The sequence below is a fragment of the Peromyscus leucopus genome, chromosome 2 (genome assembly GCF_004664715.2).
Source record: "Peromyscus leucopus breed LL Stock chromosome 2, UCI_PerLeu_2.1, whole genome shotgun sequence".
Lineage (NCBI taxonomy): Eukaryota > Metazoa > Chordata > Mammalia > Rodentia > Cricetidae > Peromyscus > Peromyscus leucopus.
In genome coordinates, this window is record NC_051064.1 from 37,054,514 (window position 1) to 37,077,252 (window position 22,739).

The 22,739-nt window shown below is 36.3% G+C and overlaps 1 protein-coding gene across 6 annotated transcripts in view; it reads left to right on the forward strand.

Moving 5' to 3' along the window:
- The window catches only part of Mms22l (MMS22 like, DNA repair protein), a 134,883-nt gene that overhangs the window by 59,708 nt on the left and 52,436 nt on the right, over positions 1-22,739 (forward strand). For all 6 annotated transcript variants that reach the window (XM_028877988.2, XM_037202474.1, XM_037202475.1 and 3 more), the window contains one exon: positions 962-1,471. In XM_028877988.2, coding sequence (XP_028733821.1) covers positions 962-1,471 — 510 coding nt within the window. The remainder of the gene's footprint in view (positions 1-961; positions 1,472-22,739) is intronic.

Consider the following 22,739-nt stretch of genomic DNA (forward strand, 5'->3'; position numbering starts at 1 on the left):
AAATCCAAGCTACATATATAGCATGCATGTTGCTGGAGGGCTTCTCTCCAGGTTCCCCAAGCCCCGCAGTCCCACAATCCACTTATAAAATAATCACTCAGATGCTTATATCACTTATAAACTGTATGGCCATGGCAGGCTTCTTGCTAGCTGTTCTTATATCTTAAATTAACCCATTTCTATAAATCTATACTTTGCCACGTGGCTGGTGGCTTACCGGCGTCTTCACATGCTGCTTGTCCTGGCGGTGGCAGCAGTGTCTCTATTTCCTTCTTCCTGTTTCCCCAATTCTCCTCTCTCCTTGTCCCGCCTATACTTCCTGCCTGGTCACTGGCCATCAGTGTTTTATTTATATAGAGTGATATCCACAGCACATGCATATATTCTGTCTTATTTGCCAGGAAGTAAGGAAATGATGGAAATCAAACAGAAAAGCTATGTATCATAGGAAAAGAGCATTTCTACTGTTTTTGGGAAAAGCTGAATCTATGATAGTTTGCTTTGTCATTGGGCAGCGAGAAGTAGAAACAGTGACAGGGCAACATCAAGGTGAAGAGGCTCAATGGATAAAGGATAGGAGTTAGACTCTCTGGCATCTGTGTGAACACTGGGTAGATGCAGAGGCTGACACAGTTTTAGCCCTTGAGAGGTAGTACATACAGTGGATCCTGGGGCAAGCTGGCTAGCTAGACTAGCAGAAAATATAAACTGTTCAATGAGAAGCACTGTCTCAAAGTGGGGTCCAATTGAGGAAAGCACCTGATGCTTACCTCAGGCCTCCATTTGTATGTGAGAACAAGCAACTGTATACACGTGTGCCCATATGCATGAGCACATGCACCACACACATAAAGTTAGGTGTAACTTATAATAATACTGTCTCATGAATATTGGAGGAAAGTATTTTTAAATGGTAGGTTTTAGTTAATGAAATAATCATACTAATTTTCATGTTTTATAGAATATATTCTAAATTTCATCAAAAAAGGATGGAAGAACTAACTGAAGTTGGCCTCCAGAATTTTTTCAGTCTTTTCCTACTGTTAGCAGCTGTTGCAGAGATAGAAGATGTAGCAAGCCATGTTTTAGAGCTCCTTCGTTTCCTCAGGCCTGCCTCCACAGCATCTCATAGAGCCCTTGTTTGGAAGGGTCAGATGGCGTTCCTCCTGATGTATGCACAGAAAAATCTGGACATCGGTGTTTGGGCTGAGAAATTGTCATGTGAGTTTCAAGAGAAAGCTAAGGAATTCTTGGTATCTAAGAATGATGAAATGGTGCAGAGACATACTTTATGGACTCTTCTTTCCATCTATATTGATGGCGTTCAAGAAGTATTTGAGACCAGCTGTTGCTTATATCCTTCTCATGAGCATCTTCTCAATGATGGATTTAGCATGTTACTGCGAGCCTGTCGGGAATGTGAACTTAGGACAGTGCTGAGCTTTCTGCAAGCTGTTCTGGCCAGAATCAGGTATGTTTTCTAACAGAGTGCTGATAAGCTTCATTTTTGACATACCTGCATGCAAGTGTAGATGAAAAAACTTATTTTTCTACTACATTGCCATAAATCATTAGTTTTCAAACAGTAGTTCTTTGCAAGAAAGCTTTTATGAGACACATGCAACGAAAGGGAACTGAGAGCAGCCCTGGTGTGCTTCTAGAGCCTTACATTTAGACCTCCCTTCCGTATCGCCTCTCTGAAAGTTTTTCATTACCAAAAGAGGTGTGCTAGTCTGAGCAAGACCTTGAATGATTTTTATAGAAGCCTGTAGAATTTTGGTCCCATAGAGAGGCTTGTGCTATAGTGTACTATTTAATTTAGTATTTATTATTATTATTATTATTATTATTAGAGAGAGAGTGGATGAGGAAGCATGCACATTCTGTGGCGTATATATGGGAGGTCACAGCACAACTTTCAGCAGTCCTTCCACTAGAGAATCTGGGGATCAAATTCAGATTATTGGGTTTGCACAGTAAAGACTTTTACCTCCTAGCCATCTCTCTACCTCCCACATTGTACTTTTTTTTTAAACAATGTCTTTAAGTTGTAGCTGAAAGATTATTTGTAGTCTCAAAACTGCCTCAAATATTTCCTTCTGAGTGCATATTCTGAAATTAACATGTTGTTTTTCAATAGAAATAACTTACACAAAGCTTATATTTCTAGGTCCATGCAAATTGCCCAGATATATTAATTTACAGATATACTCAGAACACAACTTAATGATGGATACAAACTAAAGTTTTAATATTATTGCATTTATGTCATTTTGTAAGTTTTACTTTTAGAGTATGCGGGGGGGGGTGTTGTTGTGTCTTTTTTTTGTTTGTTTTATTTTTGGTTTTTCAAGACAGTATTTCTCTGTGTATCTCTGGCTGTCCTGGAACTTGCTCTGTAGACCAGGCTGGCCTCAAACTCAGAGATATGTTTGCCTCTGTCTCCCAAGTACTGCGATTAAAGGCGTGAGCCACCACACTCAGCTGAGCATGTGTTCTCAATAAGTTAAATTTATCACTGTGTGGTCACTGTTGCTGAAAAGTTGGCTAGCACTTGTATGTAGAAATATGGTTTTAGGGGCTAGAGAGATGGCTTAGTTGAGAGCACATACTACTTTTGCAGAGGACTAGAGACAATTGTAAACACAGCTCCAGGGGCTCTTATACCCTCTTCTGGACATCTCTGGCACCTGCACTCACATGTGCACATATCCCCAAACAAATAAATAGAAATTCACCTAATTAATATGTATAATTTTATTTGAGGTTGTATTTGCAGATAGTGTAGAAACTGCCTTCTTCCTAATATTACTCTTAGAAGGTCAGTTTAAAAATTTTCAAACATGCAGCCGGGCAGTGGTGGCACATGCCTTTAATCCCAGCACTCGGGAGGCAGAGGCACGTGGATCTCTGTGAGTTCGAGGCCAGCCTGGGCTACCAAGTGAGTTCCAGGAAAGGCACAAAGCTACACAGAGAAACCCTGTCTTGAAAAACAAAAAAACAAAAATAATTTCAAACATGCAATACCAGTTTGTAGCTTCCTTGATTTTCTTTATCCTGATTTATCTGTTTTTAATTGCCACTAGTTTTTATATGTTTGTGCCTAACCAGAGGTTTTCATCAGTAGTTATTTCCTTACCTCACCAGTGTTAAGAATATTCAAGCAAGAATATTAAAATATTTTCAGATACTTTGATATGTGGATAGACAGATAAGTAAATTAATAACCATTTTCATAATAAAAACCTTTAATTATGGATCTTTGCATAAAAATGTTTTTGGGGTCGCAGAATATATTAAATAGATTTTGTTTTATCTTACAAAGAATAATTTCATTTTATTTATTCATTTTTTAAATAAATAGTGAGTGGCATTTCCCTGTGCTTTCTAGCTTGACTGGAAAATTCTTTCTCATTCTAGTTTTAGTTTGTCTAAATATGCTTGTCTAATGTAAAAAACAAACAAACAAACAGGAGGAGACTATTCTGAACTGTATTGGTAATTGGGAACTGCTGTCCTTGTAAGATTTAAAAACATAGGAGTAAGAAGGAAGGGAAGAGTTGTGTAGCATCTTGAAGAAGCAGTCAAAGAAAGAAAGTAGCATAATCAATTTATTTTTCTGCTTTTTTGTTTGAGATGACTAAGTACCTTTTAATCCTAAATAATTTTATTTTGAATAGATTTGAGGGAGGTGTTTTGAGAGATTAAGACAGAGTCTAGGCTGGGATGACCTCAAACTCATTATGTAACTGAGGCTGGCCTAGATCATCATTTTATTCCTCTAACTCCTCTAACTCGGAAATTTCCAAGTGCCGGGATGACAGGTGTGTGCCGCCGTGCCTGGCTTTACGTAGTTTTTAAGCAAAGGTTCGTAACCTGTAAATACTCTTACTCTAGCAATTTTACTTTTGTTGTAGAAATTATCTGCATTGTGAACAGGTTGTGGTAAAATGTGTTAAGTCTCCTTTACTCTAGTTAAGTAGTTCTCAACTAGGAATGAGTTTGTCCTTCAGGGGATATTTGGTAATGTCTGCAAACATTTTTAGTTATCACAGCTAGGAAGTTGCCACTCACATTTAGTGGGTAGAGGCCGCCATGCTACTAAAGTTCTAGCAGTTCACCAAGAAAATCCCACAGCAGAGCTCAGCAGTACTGAGGCTGCGGAGCACTGCTCTATTTTTGATTCCTGAGGACGTTTCAGGGGGTTTCTGCTAGTTACACATTTGAAGCATTTATGATCTTTGTTTAAAAACTTCCTTTTTTCTCTTTGAATAGTACTTTCTGGGCAACTTTTAATGTTGATGTGTGGAGACCTACCTAATTCTTTTTAAAGACTACTTAGTGTTTCACCTAATTCTTTTTAAAGACTACTTAGTGTTTCATTATAGAGATGTAGCATGCTTTATTCGTCTGTCCCTATGATGAAATTTATATTTACCTTGCTGTATTATTACCATAGCACTTTTTATTTAACCTTTTTATATATGCATGCATCTGTGTACTTGAAGAAGTGTATTTGCAAATTAACTTCTAAGACTGAGTTGCTGTGTGAGTGTTTTATATGTGAATGGATATTACTGAGTTTTCTTCATTTTCATGTTTAGATCACTGTAGAAAACTGCATAGAAAATGTTTCTAAGATAGAAATAAAACTCTGAATTTAGAGGAAACACAAAAGAGGGAAAACAAAGCTTACTTTGAAGTTTGGAGAGACCTCAAAAATGAAATTTGCAGAAAGCTAAAAATTTTTTAAAATATTTTTCTTTTCTCTACTTGATAGTTATCCATTAACATTTGTTTAAATCTCCTTACTGAAACTTTTCTTGGTAATTCTGTAAAAGTACATTGGGTAGGCTGGAGAGATTTCTTAGCAGTTAAGAGTACTTGTTGCCTTGGAGAGGACCTGGATTCGATTTCCAGCATCTACATGTTGGCTCACAACCATCTGTAACTACAGTCCAAGTGATCAGATGCTCTCTTCTGACATACATGGTACACAGATATATATGCAGGCAAAACACTTATACAAATAAGCCATAAAAAATAAAGTAATAGTAATTCCTGTATCTTTTAAAGATTTCCAATTTACAGACACTATCTTCTTTATTAACTCTTCCATTTTTATTTATAGATAAAAATGGAATTACAGACATGTTTATCCTATTAAATTTCAGAATGAAGACTGGTTTCTTGCACTGCACTAGCTGTCTTCTTATGCTGTATCCCCCTACTCACACAGCCAAACTAATGGCATCACTTGTGTATTGTTTAGCAATGGAAAGTACTTTCATAAGGAAAATCTGTATATTGTATGTAAACCTGAAATTACCATTGTGTGTATACATCTTATTTATTTATTTATTTATTTTGCTGCTGAATAAAGAATAGTAGCTTATTGGAGACATTTGATTGTCTTGTTTTAATAATTTTGCAGTTTATGAATCAGTAAAGTGAAGCATGGAGACATGTAAAGTTTAACAAAACATTTGTCTGATTTATTGGGGGTCACATCAAAAACCTCAATTTCATTTTTGTGACCAAAACAAAATTCTGTTCTTTAAAATTGAAATGAGTAAATTATTTTAGCATTAAAGCCAAACTATTTAAGAGTTATAAAAATACTGCTTTAAAAGTACCTTATTAGTGTGATAAACCCACAAGAGTCTGGTTAAGGAGTTTTAGGGAAATTTATTAGGGTAAATTGAGGAAATATACTCAACAAATACAGAACAGGACCGTATGACCTTCTCCCTTACCTTTTAAGAGGTCACCTACAAAGACAAGAAGCACCACCTCCTTCAGGCCTTGCCCAAGGTCATGGGCAGAGCAAATACCATTACACCTTATGAGCTGTTAATGTCTCTTAACTGGGAGTACTGTTCTGCAACCCAGAGAAGACAGTAAGGGATGCAGGGGAAAAAGCAAACCCAAACATAGTATGGATTATAGATGAGGTGAAGCAGAGTTACATTGATGATAGTAATTGTTCTTCACTGGTTCTGGATTGAGTTGTAGGTTTGCTGTACCCTGGAGCAAGGTGTGTGTCTGTCTGTATGTGTGTGCATATGTATGCTGTTTACTTTTTAGACCAGCCTATGAAAAAGACATAGATGTCTTCATTGGTAACAATTAATTTCTCATAAACATTTTTTTTACTTTTTTTGTGAAATTCCTTTTTAAAAAAAAATATGTGTATGTACACTTGAACACACATTTAGCAGAGGCCTGAGCTGGAGCTAACAGGCAGTCGTGAGCTTGGACCCTCTGGGAAGCACTCTTAACCACTGTCTTAGAACTGTAACTGAAAACAAATGCCATAAAGAACTTAAAAATCATATAAAACTCATGTCAGAAATGGAAGAGCTTTGAAAGGAGTCTGAGGTTAGTGGGTGAACAGGGTGGCCATACTGCTGTTACACTGTAGGTCTGTTAACTTGTACATTTCTGAATCCTGGATAGTAATTTGTGCACATCTGCAATTAAACTAATCACAGCATATATAAAAGACTGTGGCATGGATATTTTCATTTTAACACTTTCAAGATCAATATTGGCAGTGTAGACAAGCATTTTCTTTGGAATATTTGGTGTAAGTCCCCCAAATCATGTGTAATTGTTTACTTTAAAAAGAAAGGACAGGGCATATTTTTTAAAAGTTCTTTGGTTATCTGAACGTGTTCCTGATTTGTTCCTGATTTCTTAATACAAAGTCTATAATTTTGTTGAAGAACATTTTGTAGCCATACTTGAATTACTTTGTCTACTAAAAATACTATAGAAAAGCTCAGAACATTTTGGATAGTTTTTAAAAATTAGAGAATAGGCACCTGCTCTTCCTGCTTTAGAGCTGAGAACAAAGCTAAATTCTTTGACTTTTGATTTAGGTAAGGAAGATGGATTACATAGATTGATGATATTTATTCTTGGCTGCATCCCTGGCCAAGAGAAAGGATGAAGTACTTTACTTTAACAATCTCCTGTTTTCAAATTCAGATGGGAATAAGGTACCAGCCCTTGCATAAATGTGTGTGCAGGGGTGTGTGTGTGTGTGTGTGTGTTGACTAGGTAACTTTAATAACTGTATGACAGAAATTATAGAATTAAGATTACTGACTAAAGGGAGAAGCAGCTCCCTCTAGGCTGTTAAACAATAATAACTTCATATGCCACTTTCTGCTAACTGAAGCTGATGGCTCACCAGAGCAACCTTTATTGCTGATTAAGTAGCATTGCAAAAATACTGACTTGGTTATGTTAACTAAATGCCTCCGTTTAACTCTAAAAGTCAAATAGTTCCATCGGTCATCTTAGTATTTTACATTTCCTTTATGATCACATTTCTAGTTTTGCTGTTATTTGAGGTTAATATAAAAATGGCAGCCTTTCATTTGTGAGTAGGTATAGCTGAAAGCTTTTCTTTAATTATATCCATTCGGTCTGCTATAGTTAGGGGTCTGTCAGCATTTCCATTATAAACCTCTATTTTCAGGTTTTTATAGCATAGCTATGAAAATTAGCTCTGGGCAAAAACTTGACACATAACGCCTCATGGGATTGTTCCTCCTCCCCATCCCCCTTTTTCATTTTTACTGATGTAAGGGTGAGTGGTTTCAAAATGCCTTTTGGCACCTACAAATATCATTTTGAGTTAAAAAAGAAACAATAAATTTTTAGGCTTTGTACTTGTTTGTTCTAACACTTAAGGGAAGTTGTGGACTTAACGAATTTAAGCCAAATGGATATTGATCAGCTGACATCCTATTTTGTATTAAACAAGAGCCTAGTTTCAAAGTGTAAAGGTATTAGAGAGTTTGCCTACAATGCTAAATGTTGAGACTAAAGTATATAGCTCAAAAGAGGTGATTACAGTTTTTGTTATATGGTTTGTGTATAACTCCCTAGAAGATTAAGCCTCTTTTCCCTGGCCTGAAAATACATTTTGAAAATAGACTTACTTTTAAGTCCCCCTTTCCCCACTTCTCCCCATGAGGTTAGAGGTCATCTGTTTGTTGTTTAACTGTCTTGGTATTAGAGGAGGAAAGTGTGTGTGTGTGTGTGTGTGTGCGTGCGCAATACTTTTACTGGTGTGATAACATTTATTATAAGCAAAAGTTTTCTTTTTCTTTGCTTTGAGAAGAAAACTGGGGCTTCCTGATTCAGAAAGTAGGTAGTACAAGAGGAGGTACACTCCTGAGAGTCTGCTATGCCGTATACTGTGCATGCTATTTCAGGGGAAGTAGGATGAACACTCTGGATAGTATGCTGGCTTCTTATCATTTATTCCATGTTCTATTCCTGAGGATGGACTGCAGCTGTAATTACTGAAAAATAGTTTACTACAGGTAAATCTGATTAGGTAGAACTTTTAAAATAAACTAAGTCATTTTTTGTTTGCTTATATTCCAATTTGCCCAAAATGCCTCTATGTAAATTTGAGGGTAGTATTGTAATAATTTGGCGGAGGGCACAGAAGAATGCTCCACAGAGAAATATATTGCCAGTCTGTGAGAAATTAAGTCAAGATATGTAGCTTACTCAAGTGAGCCATCTGCCTGACAGCTTTGGTTGCTTCAGAAGTGGCACAGGTATCTCAGAGGGAATATAATATAAAATTAGTTAGTATTTAGTGAATTTACAAACTATAAACCCATACATTTTTATGTCATTAAGTATTTCATACCTCTCACAGCTGAGTTATAAATACTATAAATTAATATTTTGACCATATAGATACTTTATGGTACTAGAATTCTACAGTATATTTGATGTACATGTTTTTTAAATTCATGTAGTAACACAAACTACATTCTATTAGCTTAGCAATATTTGCTTGCTTTTTTGTATTTTGCTGAAATAGATTATTTTTTCATATATAGGTATTAATGTCTGGGTCATTTGTTGAATTGTCAATGAGTTTTGCTGTACAGATAATGCATTTTCCTGCATCAGAATAAAAGATTATGTAAGAGAAAAATGTTATATACCCATATCTTTATTGGCAGAGGTTTATAAATGAAGGATTAAATTATAGTGATATTTGATTTGTACTGAAATGTGATTTTAATTGTATGTTAATAAATAAAGTTGCCCGGTGGTCATAGCTATTAGAGCCATAGCAAAAGCTGGGCGTTGGTGGTGCATGCCTTTAATCCCAGCACTTGGTAGGCAGAGCTAGGTAGATCTCTGTGTGTTCAACAAGGATGCATCCAGCATTGGAGACATACGCCTTTAATCTCAATACCAACCATAGACCTGGAGGTCTGTACAGACAGGCAGTGACGAGGCAGTCATGTGGTTGGTTTTACAACCAACGAGGAGGCAGAACAGAAAGTCTATATAAAAGACAAGTAGACAGGAAGTAGCTCTCTTTCGGGGAGATGTCTCTTGGCTGAAGAGGCTAGCTGCAGCAGGCCGGTAAGGCTCTTAACTCTGATCTCTTGGCTTTCTTCTTTGCATTGGTTCTGTGTTTCTTATTTAATAAGACGGTTGGTTACATCTACATTAAATAGTTATTTCTTTTGAGTATATGTATAAGAGTAGAATTGTTGAATCATGCTGCTTAACTTTTTGAAAAAATGCAAAACTATACCATTTCATATTTCTTCCTTCCATATAAATAAGATGTGTCATAACACCAACAGATCACAGTTGCTACATGACTTTTCTATTGTGATCCTGGTGGTTGTTAGGTGCCATCTCACTGTGATGCTGTCTGCAGTTCTCTGGAAACTAATGATGCTGGACATATTTTCGTGTGATTGTTACTGTTATGTCTTTGGATAAATATATGGATTTTGGATTAAAATGACCTTTTGCTCATTTTAAAATATTTTGTTATTGAGTTATATGAGCTGTTTATATAGTCTACATATAAGACCCATGAAATGTATGATCTACAAATATTTTCTCCTTTGGATTGACTTTCTTGCTGTTATCCTTTGTAGTATAAAAGCTTATATTTTTGATAAAGGCCTGTGTTTTGTTGTTGTAGCTTATATTTTCTATTCTCTTGTTGCCCTTACCTTCATGAAGGAGTCTGCTTGTATGATTTTAACCTTAGTGATACTCTGGTGGGCATAGAAGGAGAATGAATATATCTCTTGTGGTCTTCAAAGCTATCTACAATCTGGCTTTCCTGACAGTTTCCTTTGTGAATCCCCCTTTATTTAATCAGTTGAAACTATTTTTGCATATATTTTTCTATCAAAACTTGTTGAATGTTTAGACCAAAACATGGCCAAGGCAATGGAATGAATCTGCACTGAACCAGATGACACCATGTGAGAAGCATGCTTTTGAAAGGATTAAATCCAAGAATGTAATTGTTAGAACTGGAAGTCAGGAATAGGCAATGCGTCTCACGAGGGGCATACAGGCAGGGCAGCAGAGACAGGAGGAAAATAAGCCATTTAGAGGGATTTGAGGGTAATGGAAAGGTGATTTTACAAATCAGTACATGTGAGCTGTAGATGGGGGTCAGAGCGTCGTATGTATGGAAGGTACCAGTCAGTATTCCAGGCAGGCAACAGATGTGTGCCTATTGCTTCTGCTTGTGAAAATTCTAGCATGCTTGATAGTTGCTGCAGGGAGTACATACTATAAAATTGAGGGCTTACCCGTTCATAAACCCTCTCCACTCTTATTAACAATACAGTCTTAGGAAAGGGCTTCTGGGCAGGAGTTACTGCAGCTAAGAGCAGAAAAACGGGGCTGCAGAGATGGCTCAGTGATTAAGCATACTTGTTGCTCTTGCAGAGGACCTGGGATGGGTTCCCAGAATAAAAATGTTCAAAACCATACCTAACTCAGTTCCAGAGGATCTGACACTTTCTTCTGACCTCTGTGAGCACCAGGCATGTACAGGCATAACACTCATACATATAAAATCTTTTCTTAAAATGGCAGAAAAGTGGTTGGACAGCACTGACTTATGTCTTATACCTATCCAAAACAAGGGTTGTAATAATCTCTTCATACATGCAATATGTGATGATTTTATTTTTTTTATTATTGTGTGAACAGTGTTATCCTTCACTCATGTGTCTCTGAAATGTACACTTACCTGTAAAACTGTTTCATTTGAATTGCTCTGATGTCATTTTTGCTTTCAACTTTATGATATAATTATTTTTCTGCAGAGGACATACATTAATGCTAAAAAGTATTTAACAAATTCAAGTAATACTTTTGATGTGATCCAGTCAGATTAAATCTATACAATATTTGTTGATGTTTATTATATGAATGATAGACTGATAGGAGTTAGAAACTTAGGTGTTTATTTAATCATAACCATTTATATTCTGTTATTTTTGTCACCATTTTAATAGGTAATCGTTTATATTTCTTAGTATTTCCTGTTTATGTAACAGATCTTGTCAGTATCTACAGGAAAGCAGACATTAATGTTGGTATAGTTAGGATGTGGGTTTAATGTAGAAATCTAAAATTCATCTGTTTGCGGCCTAAACATCTATGAGCAGAAAGGACTTCCAAAAAATTCTAGAAAATACATTCTTCCTAATACTTTGAAAGGTTTTGGTGCTGTTGAAAAGCAAAGCTCACCATGCTTATTGTATGCAGCCGAGTTTTTTTTGTGATCATTTTTATTTTTGTTTTCCAATTCAGTAAGTATCATCATACTATTCTAATACTGACTCTTCTTACTTTGCCTTTGAAATGTTTGAGAACTACCCCTTTGAAACTGAGTCTAAAGAACTGTTCATCCTAAAAGTAGATGGTTTGTGTTGGGATTGGATGAGAAGCAAGATACTTGGAGAAGAGTACTGAAAAAATAGAATAAAGAAAATAATCCGTTAAATGTAATTTAGCCTGGTTACTAAAGTACACTGTAAGAAAACAGGATGGCAACAGGGATCAGATGTGAAATTTAGAATCTGTATCCTTTCCAAGAAAAAACATGAAAGCTTCATGATTTTTTCTCCATTATTAGTCTTGGGTATTTTACAGTTACTTTGCTTTTGGAATGTCTAGTTATAATATAGGTCATATTTCATATTTGATTCCAATTCCTAGTTCATTACAATTTTGTGAGTATGTGAATGGGACATTAGATCGATATTTTCAACATTGTCCATTCAGGAAATAGAGAAGTGAACCTTTATGAAGTTTTGGGTTTGCTGTTGTTTTCTGCTGCATAAAGTTTATAAAGTTACCAAAATTATGATGGGGAAAGTGGGATGAAATATAAAAAATGTGCTTTTCATGGTGGTAGAGGAAAAGAGAAAAGAAAAGGGTAGGAAAGGACACACACACTAGATCAAGAAGAGCATTCATTGAGACAGAGGCAAAAGAAATGCACTCTGTAAAGAGGCCACTTGGTTCCTGCTCAGTTGTGTGTAGGGAAAAGGACATTGTGAGTACTTCTGTACCCACTGGAGTTTTTCTCAGGAGTCAGTGGTAATAAATTAGAAGATGTTGAGGTGAGGTGAAAGCATTACCACATTCTTTGTCTGAACTCGAAGGTTCACTTTTGGCTTTAGCCCTCCCAGATCCTTGAAACTTTAGATGAAAGTCAGCAATGAGCTCATGGGAAGACATCTTCACTTTACTTACATAGCACCATGCCATTCTGATTCTTCAATCAAAGACATGTTGTCATAATAAATATATTGAAGACCAATGAATCCCCTTTGTGACAGGTTTGCTAAAATTGTGGGATAAATAGAAATTAACTAAAATTGTGACTTTATTAAATGGACTAAACCCAGACAAATTTGGTGAGTTACACTGGCATTGTGACTTGGTTCTACAAGGGAAGTATTCAGTGAAAGCAAGTAAATGCTATAGATATATTGTTTTCACTGATGCAATGGTGTGATATCAGTGAGGGAAGGAAGCCGATCTCTTCATTATTCCCATAATTAGTTTTGGATTAATAGAGCCTCAGAAGGCACTAAATCACAAACACTATTCATTATAGTTTTAAATATACAAAAAACAATGCTTTCGGTATACGTGCTAGCCTCACTCGTTTCCGTTACCCCTCCACAGCTGTTGTCTTTAACATGGGTTTTACAGACAGCATCTGAGCACATTTCGTTCTGGCATACGGGTTTCCTTGTGCCACCATATTGTTTCTAAGATAAGGCTATTGCCTTATCTTCCCCCATCTGCCTTGTAAAGAAGGGTGAGTAATTGCTTTTTTAAATTTTATTTATTAACATTTTAACAAAATTGAGAACAAATAGGGAGTGAAACTAGCATTTGAAACTCTTAATTTCAATTGTTTCTTCTTTACCTTACAAGATACATATTTTTCTCTCTTTAGGATGTCTCTTGTCAGATTTAAGGCTTATTTAAAATGAAAAGAAAGCTGGAGCAATTTTCTTTATTCCATTTCAGTCTCCTAAGGCCTATTTCCCCCTGGTGAGCTCATAGCAACAGGGGGGTTTAAGGGAATTCAGCTTTCTGCAAATTAATGTCTCACATCATGAAAATTCAGGACTTTTTTTTTTTTATCTTGAAAAGTAATACAGTGAGTGCGAGTATTATTTCTTGCCAGCGGGTGGAAGATGAATGATTTTGTCACAGTTTTACTGCTTGATGAGCAGTGTCCTGAGGGTCAGGCTTAAGTCTGTGTCACTATGCTGCTCATTACTCTTGAGCTAAATAAGGGCTGATTGGATCTAAATTGCCTAGCACATGGGCCACAGATGAGCTCAGTGAGCAGGGGATGACCTGCTATTCAGTCTGGGAGTAACCCCGGTGTGCAAATGCAGCATTAGAACACCGTGGGAGAATGAGAGGCTACCGGCTGCTGCCAGCAAAAGAAATCGAAATGTAAAAACTCTTTGATGCTGTGATGTTAGAATTTGAAATGTAGGAAGTGACAGGTTGATGGTACTTATCAGCTTTGGCTGGATTAGAGAACAGTGTCATCTTGCTTATATAATGACAGAAGAATGAAGCGAGCAGCTAACTACTGTGCAGAGCAGAGCTACTGCTGTTGCCACAGGCAGGCATTGCTGCCTCCTACTGGCCATTTTCCTGGAAACCAGGAAAGGATAATGAAGAAAAGGCTTTCTCTCTTGATTTCCAGAAATCTGATGTGCTTTTGGTGGTTTTTTTTTAAAAAAAAAAAAAAACTGCTAGTAGAAGAATATAAAAAGTGGGGTGGTGGGTAGACTTAAAGTCTGTTTGATACAACAAATCATGTAAAAAGATCAATCTGGGGAAATTGGTTGTTCTAGAGTATTCTAGTGAAACAGGGGTTAATAGGTTTATAAAAGGAAAGTACTGCAAATACAGGGCAGGGATCCCCCTTATATCCATCCTGAAATACTGTTCTTTCAGGAGACCTCAGGTGGGTGGGTTGATCTCTCAATTATGTATTTTTATCAATAACAGCACTTTACTAACAAGTAATCTTCAGAATCTTAACAGCAGACTACCAACCACAGTGTTAGCACAGTTTGAAATGTACCTGATAAAAATGCAAAGTAAAAAAATGCCCTGATTATGTAGAGTATGCTGCATAAATCTGCCTCTAAGGAGGGGTGGGATGGAAGACAAATGTTTCTCCTATAAGCTAAATTATTTAAAAAGCAAAACCATCAAAATCTCATAGTAAGACTGCTTTCTTTAATTTTACTTTTTCAGTTATGACTTTTAAAAAAAAGTCAGTATCAGGACTCATGTTTGTGGTATTAATCCAGAAAATGGAGATTAACTCGAAAAGCTATCTGTCACATAAGAATATTACTCTTGTTTTGTCAGAGACAATCATACTTTTCCAGTTCATATGCATTTTAACACAGATAGATTCAATGTGACCAAATTAGTGGCTTTTAATATACATAACCATTCACAGCTTTCCATATCAATGGCATTTACATTATTTTTTATATCATAATTACATTTTATTACATAGATCTCCATACCATAGTGGTCAGTCAAGTACATGCAAGCACCACTAAGCAGACTCAGCCAATGCTATTTGTATTTTTATGTGTATATATACACATGTAGCAGTTTTACAGGAAAAGAAGCCAGGAGTTTGAAAGGGAGTAGGAGAGCATATGGTGGAGGGAGAGGACATGGAAGCTTTGGAGGGATGAAAGAGAAAACCTGTTCTTATTTGTGAAAAGTTAATGCTTTGTTTGGTTTTTCATTAATTAGATGTAAAGATGTGTGGAAAGTATCTTGTATCTAGGCATACTCTTTCTACCGTGCAGTTACAATACAACTCCATGGGTGTCATTCACAAAGCATTGCAAATAAGGCTTTGACAGTCACTGACTTGTTTGATGTATATGGAAGATATTTTTTACATAATTTAAGATATAGAACCTTATGTGTAATTTAAAATATTACTGGGAAAGCCGGGCGGTGGTGGCGCACGCCTTTAATCCCAGCACTCGGGAGGCAGAGGCAGGCGGATCTTTGTGAGTTCGAGGCCAGCCTGGTCTACAGAGCGAGATCCAGGAAAGGTGCAAAGCTACACAGAGAAACCCTGTCTCGAAAAAACAAAAACAAAAACAAAAACAAACAAAAAAAATATTACTGGGAGCTTACACAAATAACTATATACATCCACCAATTTTTTTTAATACATAGGGAAGCATAGAGTAAAGTTTAAAATAATACTTATTCCAGTTTGTTTATAAGAAGAAAACTTTAGTAATAGGAGTGGTAAGCTTTAGAAAATGTGGTGATATGACTATAAAAGGGACAGTATATTATTTACATTTCCAAGAGTTAAATTTTGTTTCTTTACCTGTTAATTAATGTACCCAACTATTTTTCTTGAGATTATTTTCTTTCTATAACTGTCATATAAAATAGTTTTTAACATAACTTCAACTTTTAAAATTTTAATTAAAATATAATTACTTCATTTCTCCCCTTCCCTTTCATTCCTCTAGATCTCCCACGGCTTCTCCCTCTAGCACATGCAATGTGCCCCCGTTCCTTTCAAATTCATGGCTTCTTTTTCTTTAATTATTATTGTTACATGTCTGTATAAACACAGATATATAAATCACACCTGCTGAGTCTGTTTACCATTGCTTGTATATACATCATTTCAAGCTGACCACTTGGTATGGTGGCTTAAGAGGCTCGGAAGGCTAAGTTCTATCTCAGCAGTCATTGGTTGCCTATAATTCTTTGTCTAGGGATAGAGCCCCATGAGCTTATCCAGCTGCACATTAGCATGTCTGTGTTGTTATCATTGTTTATGGCTTGTTTAGGCAGCCATATTGTTCCAGTATTAGGTGTCATGGGTGAAGCTTCCCAGTCATTTCTACAAGACAGTCTCACAGCAGACTTGGTCCTGTGGCTCTTAACAGTCTTTCTAACCTTCAGTGATGTTTCCTGAGTCTTAGGTGCAGAAGTTGTGTTGCACATTTTTTTTTTTTTTTAGGGCAGAGCACTCCATTACCCATTGATCTTGGTGTTTTGGCCAGTTAATGGTTTTCTGTTATGGTCTCCCTCTGCTGCAAAGGGAAACATCTTTGATGAAGAGTGAGAGCTACACTTAGCTGTGTAGACAACTAAGTAATAGAACTTGAGGCATCTGAATGCTCTAGAGAGATTTTAATGATTGCACTTTACATTTTTCTATTATCAAAGTTTATGTATCTTATACTAAATAATACAGAAGTGTATTAATAATGGTAGCAAAGTCATATTTCCTCTTATACTGCCCTCCTCCAGGGGGAACCACTAACAATACCTTGGAGATTATCACCTTTTTAAAATGTATATTTGTGTGTGCCACATGTATGCAGGTGCCCAGAGAGGCCAGAACAGGGTTTGGGTGCTCTGGATTTAAAGTTACAGGTGGCATTTGTGATCTGCCCAACTTGGGTCCTGGGAACTGAATTTGGATCCTCTGCAAGAACAACCAGCTTCTTAACTGCTCTTGCTGCTGCTTTGAGCCACAGACTTTATGTTTTTTTTTCCCCCAACAGCTCTTGCAGGTGACAGTCATACTTAAAATCATACTACAAAATTTTAGCAACTGCATTTGTTTTGTTTGGTGGTTTTGTTGTTGTTTTTTTTTTGAGATGGTCTCTTTAGCCCTGGCTGTTCTGAACTCACTGTGTATATCAGACTGGTGTCACAGAGATCCACCTACCTCTGCCTCCCAAGTGCTGGGATTAAAGGTGCACCACTACTCCTGGCTCCATTTTTTTTCAAACTGAGATAGATATTAAAGACATCTCTCTACATACGTACATGTTAAGACAAGATATTATGTAAGCTTCCATTTACTTAATCCTGTGAGCATTTAAGAGCTGTATATTAAATTGCCTTCATTCTTGTGCTTGTTTTATTTTTCAAGATCCCATTTGCTTAAAAATGTGGGCTGCTTATTAACAGAATATTAAAGTAGTTTATTTTTATGACTTCTTGAAATATCCAATATCTGAAAAAGCAGTAGAACAAAATTCTATTTATGTCAATTATATTTGAGTCATAAAGGGTCTTCTATTTATAATAAAAAATTATATTTATTTTTTAAAGGTTACAAATACAGATTTGAGCATTTTTTCTGCCACTCATAATCTTCAACAAGTCATACTACTTCCCCAAGCCTTTTTTTTCTAATTTTAAAATGAACATAGTTACACACTAAAGAGCTGCCTCGAAGAATAAGGAGAGAATGCATGGCTACTGAGTACATAATGCCACTTGCTTCTATTGTCATCACTGTCCATCCACTGGTTTCAGAGAAGTGACGGGAATGCATGTCACATCCCAAGTCTCTTTTAAAGTTTCCTACTTTAAGATTTTTAGTTCCATTCTGAGTTACTTCAGTGATACTCCTTGAAAAAATACTATTCATATTTTAGGTAAATTCATAACAAATTATCTTATTACTCAGATCTCTTGTTTTTCTTAGTATCTAACAGATAATTTTGCTTTTAGTTGAATAATAATGCATGAAACAGAAATTACTCTTTTCAGTCAACTCATTTTGATCAGGTGCCCATCAGATAGCTGCTATGGAACTTCGTGCCCCGTTGGGAGAACAGATATATAAAAGCAGACTGCTGCTCTCGGTGCCCTGCCACCTAGGGAAGCAGACATGTAAATAAACGAAAGACACTGTGATTGATAGAATAATAGACAGATGCTGAAGATATCTTCTTCAGACTTCTACATCCATTACGGAATTTTCTCTGAGATTGCCCTGTACCAAATGATGGATGTGATTATGTGGCAGTAAGTCAATCCTGCTGTATCACATAGCTGGCACACATTAGAAGGGAGACACTGAACTATCTAGAAGCTTGACTCTTATCCTTATGTAGATATAAATTCAGAAGGTTTTCTAAACTGTTCTTGATATCTTTGGCAGGTTCCTTTAATGAAAATAATTACCTACTTCCATACATGGAATTGTTGTAAATTGTCATTGTGGTGTTTTGTTATGAATGCACTTTTCCACAGTTTCTCTGACACCCATTTTTCTTCTGTTCTCTGACACTGTAGCACCCCTCCCCAATATGCTGCAAATTCTTAGTCTTTTGAACACAGATACTTTAATATTTTATTGTGAAAAAATACAATCCACAGCAACACAATACTGCTTTATGCATTTAAAAAGTATATAGATTATTGAACCAGGAAGACTGCCATTTGCTTTTTTATTTTAACTTGATTCTACTGATGCATATTTCTAGAGGGTGTACATATCAGAGAAATGACAGATTAAACCAAGAACAAGAAATTCTAGTTCCTGGGGATGGAGAGTCCAGCACAAATAATGAAGGAACAGGAGATAGACACCACCGGGGGCAACTACTGCTCCATACTGAAATAGAGTGATGGTAGAAATGGAAGGAAGACATGAAAAACTAAGGAAGTTAAAACTTTTAGTTTCTAGGGGGATGAAAGCTATTTTATTATTAAATTCTTTAGCTTTCAAAAGTGTATATCCCTGAAAATTTATCCTGGTAATAACTCAGTATTATTTTTTTGATGCTTACAGATTTTAAGGGAAGCTCATAAAATGACTTACCAGTTAGGAGTGTCTACTGCTCTTGAAAAGTATCCAGGGTCGGTACACATCAGGTGGCTGGCAGCCATGCCTGTAACTCCAGCTCAGAGGGATCTAATACCTTCTGGCTTCTGTAGGCACCCGCACATGCATGCACGTAAACTTACACAGGCAAAGCACATACACATGAATATTTTTTTAAGCTTTGAAGGCTTTATGTATATAAATATCATAGTAGTAAAATTATGTACACTTATATAACAACTAATGTACATTTATTTACTTTTGAGTTGTAATTGTTTAATTAATTGTTGGTTTCCTACGGGGAAGTACAATGTAATTTAGTAAATATTTCTTGATTACCCCCCCCCCCATAACTATGTTTCTAAAGCTATGGTATATGTGAAAATGCTTTTTGGACTAGTAGAGCTTATGGAGTAGTCAAGAGCAGCCATTTAATGCCTCTGAAAATCTGTGTCTCTTTCATTGTTCTTTTCTGAATTCTAAAATAGTTGGACCATGGATTCTGTCCAGTACCTGTAATTACCTATGTGCTGAAGACCACTAATATAAAATGATAAGTAGCCTCTAGAATTTCTGTAGTAAGTGCCACATACTGTGTTTCAGCAATGCCACATGTCTGTTTCTGTGTTACTAGTAACCACAATATCCACTTTCTCCCAAGGGAAGTTTAAACTTGTGCAGAAATTAAACCTATTTTAATCTTCTCATCATTTTGCATGGACTGATAAAGTCTTATCTTTTAAATAATATTCTGAGTTTATCATCTAGAAAAGTAGATGTCATTTTATTATGCAGATGACTTGCTTAGAAAAGTGGATGTATTTATTTCCATTGGAATAATGATTGATAAAGATTGATTTCAATTTTCATATACACATTTTCTCATATTTTCTTTTATGACATTTAGTTTGAATCACTAAAGTTAGAAAATTCTTTATTCAAACTGGTATTTCAGCTTTTCTACTTCTAACATAAAGAATCAAAGTGAAAGAAATAGGTTAAAATTGCTGCCTGTTCATATTAGCTATGGTCTTTGATATTAAATACTTTCTTCATCTGCTCAAGTAGCTATTAATACAGTATTTACATTTATTTTAGGAAAGAGAGGCTACTGGCTTAAGGCTAAGTTAAATTTATATGAAGAAGCAAAATGAGGTAGGATATACAGTGATTCTTTGTGCCTACTTTATACCATGGCGCCTCAGGCCATTTCTCATATTTCCCCTGTCTATCAAGGATGAGGAGCTGATAACTAGTTTTATATTGAATGCTTTACTATTTGAAGTTTTTCTTTTCCTTTTACAGTTGGTGATACAGTATGATTTACACTGCCACTGATTCATTTCAACTCAGATTTAGTTTGTCTTCTTCTTGTGTGTAACTGTTTTCCCATTTTATACAGCTTCTATAAAATAAAAGTACATGAGAGAATGATATGGGAAAGTCTTAAAGACAAATACTATTCCAGATATCATCAAGCATTTTTACATAAGTTAGTAGTTAGTTATTATGAAATATTGAGTACATACATGATATACTTAAGGAATATTGGAGCAGCTACTTTTGCAGGATGCCTTCAGATAGAGACATTGATGGTGTCATAGTTCATTAGTAACCAGCTTATTTGCTTAGGCCTCTTGTGTATCAGAGACTTGAGGCAGTGTGAGTTCTCATTTTCCTTTGCTTTGGGGGAAAGAGGTTTGAAGACACAATTTAAATTGTAACTAGGTAGGTTGACTGGTGAAAGGTAGTGGGGAAGTCTTGAAAGCTGTCTGGACTCACTGTTGAAGAGATACCATATAGGGCTACAGAGAGCTCAGTGCTTAGGAGCACTTGCTGCTCTTCCAGAGGACCTGAGTTTGGATTCCAGAACAGATACCAGGCATGTCACAACTACCTGTAAGTCTAGTTCCAAAGGATCTGATGGCTCCTCTAGTGTCTGTGGGCACCCACCATGTCTGGGACACACACACACACAACACACCACACAGAGGTACATAAGACTAAATCTTTAAAAGAATTGGGGGTGGGTATTATAACCTTAATGAGAGAAAACAAAGGACTGTGGGATTTAAGGTCCTTAAAAGCATCTTGTGCTCTTGCCACCCCACTGAAGCCTATGCTCCTTGAGGAGAGAAATAATGCTGTTCTTGATTTTGTCCACAATGAACTGAGAGAGACCTATAGACGAGGGACATGGTAGGTAGCCACTATGGTAATCAAGGCAAGTCATATAAAAATGTATTTTTTAAAAACTGCAAAAACTTAATTTTGAAGTTGTAACTAGGCCCAAGTAATAAAGGAAAAAGATGTTCTAATTACCCTGGCTAGTTCCCTGTAGTCTGCAATAATATTTAAGAAGTGTTTTGAAGCTGGGCAGTGGTGGCGCATGTCTGTAATCCCAGCACTCGGCAGGCAGAGCCAGGCAGATCTCTGTAAGTTTGAGGCTAGCCTGGTCTACAGAGCTAGTCCAGGACAGACTCCAAAGCTACAGAGAAACCCTGTCTCGTACCCCACCGCCCCCAAAAAATAGAAGTGTTTTGAATAATTATGGAAATTTTTAGAAATTATAACTATAATTTTTTTAAGGCGGGTCCCATCAAGTTTTGAACTGGAACTTGATGTGTAGATCACACAGGCCTCAAACTCACAGAATTCCACCTGTCTCTGCCTCCTGAATGCTGGGATTAAAGATGGGTACAACCACACTTGCTGTAACTATGAATCTTTATACTTCAGTATGCTTCTTAGGTATATTTAACCACTGATGAATCATTCTGTTTTCCTGTGCTCTAGGAATCTCTCGTTGATTGTCTCAGCCTCATTATCCTAAGCATGTTATTCTCTTCTTTTATCTGTATACATGAAGAGGTAATTTTTATTGACTCATATGCTCACATATTTCTCTTTAGATAACACACTTTTTTAAGGAGATAGTCGAATATACCTCTTAACTTTGGTACTACTTCATTAAGCTTTGTATCTGTGGTTTCCTCAATAAGTACAGGTCCTGTTTATTTCTTAGCAGGATTAATTAAGCCTTAGGGCAGTGCTTGATGCATAGAGATCTGACTGAAAATCAGCCTGTGACTGGAAAACTGAGGCAACCATGTAGTTCTAAGCCAAAGGGAAAGGAGATCCTCAGATGAGCCCATGTGGTCTCTATCACTTTGAGAATTCCCTTTTGAGATAGGGTGATGGTCCTTTATTGATGGTTTTATTTGTGTGACAAGTTACTTTTTGTAGTTAATATTTTCCTTTCTAAAGTAGGCACTTGTAATATGTTTAGGGGACAGCAATGCATCTTAATTTGTATATGTATCATTTAAACTGAACACAGAGCATTTAGGCCAGAGAGTTCTGCTTTCTCTTTCTTATATAAAAACCGTTGTCCATTACAGCACTTGGCACCAGCCATGTTTGCCCTCTGAAGCCACCAGTGATTTGTTTCCGAAGTTGACTTGACAGTCATTTCCTCTGCTCTAATTTACTTACAACTGTAGAATGTTCAGTTATGGAAAAAATGATTGGAACTTTTTTCCCTCATCTTTTTGTAGTGTATTGCAAACTTACTTTGCCTGAAGTCTTAGTGAGAAGTGTTTCCACAAATATTTCCTTTTTAAACTTTATCTTGAAAAGCTGAAGTTGTGTTGTTTTGTGAAATATAATTTTAAAGCTGTTTCTTGGCTTGGTCTTTAATTTAGCATTAGGTTATTTTCTATTTTTGAGTAAACAGTGGAGA